At 27.6% G+C, this 7,846-nt stretch overlaps 1 protein-coding gene across 1 annotated transcript; it reads right to left on the reverse strand.

Moving 5' to 3' along the window:
• Positions 1–4,348: 4,348 nt before the first annotated feature.
• Positions 4,349–6,016, reverse strand: LOC127121091 (transcription factor MYB10). Its single transcript, XM_051051694.1, has 3 exons — positions 5,550–6,016; positions 4,928–5,295; positions 4,349–4,816 (listed from the first exon to the last, which is right to left on the reverse strand). The coding sequence occupies exons 1-3, from the start codon at positions 5,862–5,864 to the stop codon at positions 4,579–4,581; spliced, it is 921 nt and encodes a 306-aa protein (XP_050907651.1). The 5' UTR covers positions 5,865–6,016; the 3' UTR covers positions 4,349–4,578.
• Between the last annotated feature and the right edge of the window lie 1,830 nt (positions 6,017–7,846).

The following is a 7,846-nucleotide window of genomic DNA, read 5'->3' on the forward strand; positions in this document are numbered from 1 at the left end:
GACGACTTGGGTAGGGTTTGTGAGGTGAACCAAGAAATGGTTGATAAAATGGAAGAAAGTGAGAGAGTGGTGTGTGTGAAAGAAACTCTAATATAAAACTCGTTTGAGATAGTAGTTGTAGTATTCTTATTTTGTTCAAGCAATTAAATATATATTTTAAAACATCAGTAGAATTTTTTTCATTTTTATTTTATTTTAGTAAAAAAAGAAGCCAAATTTCAGAGAAAAAAAACTCAGAAAAAACACTATTCTAGGAAGTGTTGGTGTGTGTTTGATTCAAGTTGTGTTGGTGTGTATTCTTTCTTTCTCAATCTCATCGTTTTTCTTCTAATGCAAAGAATATTGATATGAATCATTAGGTTAAATTTTTTTATTCACAACAACATTTTTCAGTAAAAAACTCAGAAAAAAACACCTTTTCTGCATATATATACAGCTTGTTATTTACATATCCATATACACATTTTCTGCAAGAAAAAAACACACAAATCACATTCTTTAAACTCAGAAGAAAAAAAAACTTTGTAAAAAGGACTCTATAAAAAAAATCATAAAACTCAAACAACGTAAAACACAAGAATCTTAAATGAAACTACAAATATGCAAACAACAAATAGAAGATAGGCAACACCAATCATCCCCATCACCAACAACAATAACAAAACTCCTCACCTTCAAAATTTTATTCTCAGCAACAACAAGAACTTGTAGTCCATTTTGATGGAAGGCCAACTTTTGAAATTGTCATTCTCATTTTTCAAACTCTCCATCTTCTTCATCCAATTCTTCGTCTTCTTCAGCTTCTAAAATACTCTTCATCTTATTGAGGCTTCTCCCGCAATCGCCACTAGATCTAAACCTTTGATACTTGAATCCACTCCTGAGCCAACAATAATCTTCAGATTTAACATTTCTCTAAAAAATTATCAGAAATCCAGATCTTTAAAAAAAGAGATATGAACTCCAAAACATAGATTTATTTCACTAAAAGAAAGACATATATGGAATTTTTGTAGTTTCCTGTGATTTGTGTTCTTTTAGTAATTGTGACTTAGTAAGAATAGAGAAGGAATGTATTTTCTGGATTAACGATGAGTGATAACTTTTTGTTGGTGGTGATGAACAAAAATAAATTTAAGGAATTTGCTTCTTTTTTTTATGTTAATTTTTATTTGTCTTTTCCTCCTCATCTATTATAATGCTTTTATGATTTTTCCAACAGATCTTTCCAATGTCAATCCGTTTTTCCTTTTTCATTATGCTTTTAAAAAAATAACCAATCCAGATACATAAAACAATTGTAAGCTAAAAAAAACACCAGCACTGCATCATTGTAAGCATCAATTTCCATCGTCTATGATAAATCAAACTTAACACAAGTAATGACTAAGTTCTCTGAGCAACTCCGAGAAAAGCATTATATTTTGAAATGATTCATTTAAATTGATCTAAATATTTATAGTGAGATACAAGTAATGATAAAAAAATTAATGTCCAAAATAGAAATCATGTGGCAAAGTATTACGATGTGATTTTCATGTGGCAAAAAAATCGTCACAATTACTTTTGCCGCGTGATTTTCCACGTTATTAATCAATTATTGTAACGGAATTTCCACTTTTGTGATGTGAAAATCACGTAATTAATAACAGTGTTTTTAGTGTTCTAAAACAATCTACTAAATAGTTTCCCATACAGAATTTTCTCAAAGGTATGATGGTAACTTTCCCAAGTTAAAGTCACTAAATCATTATCCACTAAAAGTTCATCACAACAACTCTTTCTCATTGAAGAATATTTTCCAGTATCCTTTACATTTTATTTTGACTTGTAACCATTTAAAGCTTTAATAATTCACAGATTTGTTGCAACATTGTATTTTGGTCCCATCACAATCCTTACACATTTATCACTTTCCCTCGTCTTAACCCTAATTCTTCAATATAAATAGAGGCATAAAAATAGCTTTTTGGAAGGAGGTTGAAAAAGAAAGAATAAAAAAAACCAACTCACATAAAAAACATAAGAAGGTGGGATTTTGGTCTTCCAGTAACCACAAAACATGTCCCTTCACTAGCGCTCCTGCGACCGACGACACCCCGTGACTTCGTCGTGCGTCCATTGAACCAACACAGTCACCTCCTTGGAACAATACTCATAAATCAATAGGCAAGCACATACTCATAAATCAATAGGATTTTCCCACTGATATTTCTTACTTGATTTAACTAAGATATCTTTCTCTTATTCCTAACATCAATCAATTAATTGACTTTCACACGTTACATCCTTAATGATCTCCCTTACTTATCACACATGATTATAAGAGTTTCCGATTCTATTAAGTGTAGTTAATCTCACATGAAATCGTAAGTTCATTCCTTTTTGTCGATTATTCTTAATCATGTAATATTATATTTTGAATGGTATCAAGTAAGTTCATTCCTTTTTTCTAATCCCATTATGCTAGCTACATACTTTAACACACAATTGTTTTAGGTCAGAAGCAAAACATGCAATCTGTCATCAACTCATATGAAACAACCCCAAAACCCTCATCATGCTTTCCTAATGGTACTAAACTCAATCAAACCCACATTTAGAACCCCACATTTGAATGATCTAAGCTTTGCTTTTGACACTTCTCTTCAGGAAACTCTACTCTACTTGGACATGCAAGGAGATTATGCTTTGAACTCAAGACTTTCTTCTTCTACTCCAAATTTTATGAATTTAGTGAGCGAATGAATGGTGAAAGTGAGGATTCCTTCATCCAAAAGGGGTTCTTATAATGAGTTGCCAAAATGACCATATAGCCCTAGATACTTAGCAACAATTGCTAAATACGCCACTATAGAGTATTATAGTGATGGAGCGAATAATTAAGTTTGAGTCATTTTGTGGATTAATTGTTGTCATATTTGTAGAGTTTGTATGGCATATTATGACTAAGAGGAACAAAACGCTTATGTGGTTTATGTAGCCGTGGTTCTTTTATGTATTCGATTAATCGTTTTAATTATTGTATTAGATTGAGACCCGTAAATCTATGGGGATGAGATGAGTTTTTTAAATAATATTATAATTATAAATTAAATTGTAATTGCGACGATAAGGTGAATAAGATAATAAAAAAAGAGAAAGTAAAAGTTTAAGTGATAAGAAATATATTTGAGTCATGGAAATGCAAATAAGACATAACAATTTAATTTTAAAATATCAATTATATGTAAGAAAATATAAATGATAGTCGGAAATTTATAGTTTAATCTTGTAACATGTATATGAAATTATAATTCAAAATAATATTTTAGAAATAATTTGATGCTTTTGTTTGTCTATTTGAAAATTATAAGTTAAATTTGAAAGTATTGTTTGTTAATTATATTTAGCATTGTAATAAAATTTAATACTTGAGAGTATTGTTTGAGTACTTTATCTTAAACATTGTGATGTGGTTTTTTCTTTGTTATTATGATTTTATATTTTCAATAAAAAATATTTTATGCACAATTTTGTATGGGATAAATTATTATATAACGTATTTTTTAGAAATATTAATAATTTGAGTTTTTCAATCGATTTATTTAAAAATTAATTAATTAAAAAATATAATAATCCTCTACGAAAAAATATAATAATTAGTATAGAAAAAACAAAGGAAATTGTATGTTTATAATAATTTTTCTATTGATTTATTTAAAAGTTAATTAAGTTTTTTTTATGGTGAATAAGTGTGTAATAGAAAATAGAGTGAAAGTTTCATAAATTGAGTTTTGATACATGGATGATAAAAGATTTGTACATGTAATTTATAATAATTTATGTTTTGATGTATTGTAAATATACAATTTGTACATGCATGTAATTTTATGTATGGAATGGAAACACAAAGGAAATAAATTAATATATATATATAAATTTTAAGAATATTAAGAGATGATTTATGGAATATGAAAATATATGTATTTTAATTAATATAATTTTATAAATAAAGTTACACATTTTTCTTATATGAATAATTAAAGTATTAATAGATTATGTTTTAACAAATGTCACTTTATATTTTTAATAATGTGATAAGTAAGAGAATGAATTATCAAAACAATAGTTATTTATTAAATTTTAATATTATAATAAATAGGTAATAAATATGTGTGAGATTTATCACAACACTGATACTCTAACATTAAACATTAAAATAGAATAGTTCTATCAAATATAATCGGCAAAAGTGTTTCGTAATACAAATTAATTCTTAAAAAATGAAAACATTAACTAAAGAAGGAAAATTACATAATAATCATTGTAAACTAATTTTCTATTGTCACAAAATCCTTCAGAAATCCGTAGGATGGAATTTTTTTTCCATATATAAATGTGTCTAAGATATCTTTTACATTGTATGAAATACATTCAGATATAATATCTACTATGTGGAGTAATAAGTTCTACCATCATCTCATGTTTTTCATCAATCAAGTTCACCAAAGAGGAACACATTCAGATAGCAACCAAGGTTCTAAGATCTCATATTGAGGCTCCTCATATGATAGAATTGGATTTTGAAGATATTGGTCAGAATGCATTTCTTGTGGAAGTTGATAATATATTGTATGGATAGTATTGTGGAATTGGAGGAAGATCTTGATCAAAAAACATATTAGATGATAGATATGGATTTTGAAGATATTGGTCAGAAAACATTTCTTGTGAAAGTTGATAATCCATGTCTAGATTGTATGGAGGAAGATCTTGATCAAAAAACATATTACTTGATGAAAATGATGGAACTATATCTTCCAAATCTTGAAACCTGTAGTAATAATAATAATAATGTAAGTCATGAAATATGTTAATGTAATTATAAAGTTAATATGTATTTTGAATTAAATTTAAAAGAAAAAAAATTGAATTGTCTACTCACGTATCATCCAATGTTGGGACAACATGATTGTTGAAACAAGTACTCTCCTCATTATTGCATAGCATACTTGAATCATCAGCCAACGTTGAAAATTGTTGACAGTTGTTGATATTTTTGTCATCATAAATTTGATCAAGAAGATAGTTACCATGTAGAGTATCTTCTTGATGATCAGATTCCATTCTTGGTAGAACCATTTCTTCTTCTTGGGAGACATTATTTTGTTGGTTACTAATTTCTCCAACACTGTTATTCAACTCATCAACTTGGTTTATGCTTTCTGGAATGAGGTGCTTTCTAGAATTTTTTAAACTCCTTTTTTTGGAATTAATAAAATTCTTTAACTCGTTATCGGTTCTTCCAGGAAACTGACACAACAAAAACAAATTCAAAATAATTATATAACCAATTATCGGTCATTCTAAAAAAATATCCGTGCATATCACTAAACTTTATTAATTAATAAGTAGACTTCATGCAAAAAAAAAAAATTATTACCAAAAACAAACCCTAATCATTACCTATTATAAATGGTTACAATTATAGAAAGCCTAATAAACTTTAATTTTTTTTTATAAAAGTAATTTTTTTTCCTATAAGAGTGAAGCATGAATAAACAAACCTGTGAAATCATTTGAGACCATTTGGGTCCTAACTCATTATAGAGATGAATAAGTTTTCTCCCTTCTTCTTCATTGAACGGACACTTTTTTAAAATCGGATTTAGATGATTTAACCATCTTAAACGACAACTTTTTCCATCTCGAGCAAGCTTTGTTTTCTTTCGTACAGAATCCCACTTTCCAACTCCATATTTTGTCACATATTCTCTTAATAACTGATCCTCTTCATTTGACCATGTTCCTTTTTTTAACACAATCTTTCTAGTATCCTCACCATGATTGCATTTTTCTTGTTGCAAAGATGAAGATGCCATGATTTGAGTAAATGTGATTTTTAACTACGTGAACAATAGTGTTAGTGTGTTGAAATATATAAGAGAGAGTCCTAGTTTGAATAAAAATCATTTACCCTATTTTAACTAAATCACATTATCTAATATGGAAGATAAAACTAGACAAACTCCACTTTTCTATAATCATGTTTGATTCTGTCCAACTCGTATAAAAATACTACCTCAGCTACATTTCTGGTCCAACGCTTTTAAGTAAAATACAAATTTAATGATAGCAAAATTAAAGATAAAGATTATATAATAATTCAATTGTAATTATAAAAAAATTAAATTAAATATAATTTTTTTTGAGAGACATGATTTTGGCGATTAAGTCGGATGTGATAAACATCGCTTTATAAGTGCCATCTTTTTATTTTAATTTCATAAGTTTGGTACCTCATCTTTCTATAACAAAAAAAACTTGTTAGTTTTTTTTTTCTTTTTTTGAAATAACTTTTTTATATATCTACATTATAATTTTTTTTATAAATGGATCCAAATAATAGAAATTCAATATAATTACAAAGTCAATATTTTTAGGACAAACAGTGTTCCTGAGTTTTCTATGCCTAATCTTTATTCTTCATGCGACTTATCTCATAAATCGTATCCATAGTCCTTTACTTTAAATCAAGTCATCATTCTTTCAAAGATTTGGTAATGATCCTGACATCGATGAATTAAATTTTTTTGAATCACTATGTTATGCCTCCACCTTATGATGAAGATATTAGGTAACTTGTCGGGTAAGGTAGCTAATACTAGGTACTTTAACGATTAGTACCTACCCCGAACATGTCTTAATGATAATTTAAAATATTTTACTTTGTTAATTTAGAATATTAATTACTTTGTTAATACGTTGATATTTATTTTGTACTTTATTATATAAATTATTTGAAATGTATGTTTGGATACGGGGAAGATAAAATCATCATCGCCCCATTGTCATGCCTAATTTCAGCCAATAAATTATTTGACAAAAAAGTTCTAAAAAACTAGGTATTGATTGATATATTCATATCTTTTTTGAACGTATCATTGTATTTGATTAAATTATATTTAAATTTTATATAACCTAAATAATTCTTTCCGAGTATATTAATTGCCGATATTATTTCAATTTTAATGGAATGATTTTCTTTCGAATGTGTTTTTCTTCACTCTTTTAAAATATTTTCTAACTATGAAATTGTCTAAATTTAAAATATATATTTTTAATTAATAATTATATTATTTTATGTTGAAAACAAGTTGATTTAAGAATGAAAAAATGTTTTCAAAGAAGCGGATGGAGAAAATAGTATGTTCTTTTTAAATAAAGGCAAATTAATAAACAAAAAAGGATGAAGGGATATAAAACCTAACATAAAAAAGATAGAAAAAAATGATAGTTGGACATGCCTAACCTATTTATAAAAGAAAATTCAAAAATATAAATAGTAAGTGAATTTCACAAAGTGTCATAATCAACAAAAAAAAAAACATGCATACACTAAAGGAGGTGCAAACTCCTTTAGGCTTCACTCTAATCTTATGCATATTCCATAACTCTTCTTGTTAGCATATTCCATAACAATCATTATTTCATATAATTCGGCTTGAAAGGAGGTGCAAACTCCAATCTTATGCATTTTTCTATAAAACAATTACATAAAGAGCATATCAAAATCATACGCATTTTTCTTCGAATCAAGTTGTTGTCTATTAAAATAATAGTATGCATCTGTTTCTAAGTCACAAATGATTTAACATGTGGTATATAGGGATGTGTCGTATCTCGAAAAATACGATTCCTCGCGATGGTCGCGGAAAAAATTATGTTCGAACAGAGTCACCACCGAACTTTATTTATCCCAATGAAGGAATAGGAAAAAATCGATAAAACCTTTAGAAAATGGAATAATGGTCGTCGCAACCATATTCGGGTTCAGGAGTGGATTACGAAGGGGAAGGTATTA

Source organism: Lathyrus oleraceus, chromosome 2, assembly GCF_024323335.1.
Source record: "Lathyrus oleraceus cultivar Zhongwan6 chromosome 2, CAAS_Psat_ZW6_1.0, whole genome shotgun sequence".
Taxonomy (NCBI): domain Eukaryota; kingdom Viridiplantae; phylum Streptophyta; class Magnoliopsida; order Fabales; family Fabaceae; genus Lathyrus; species Lathyrus oleraceus.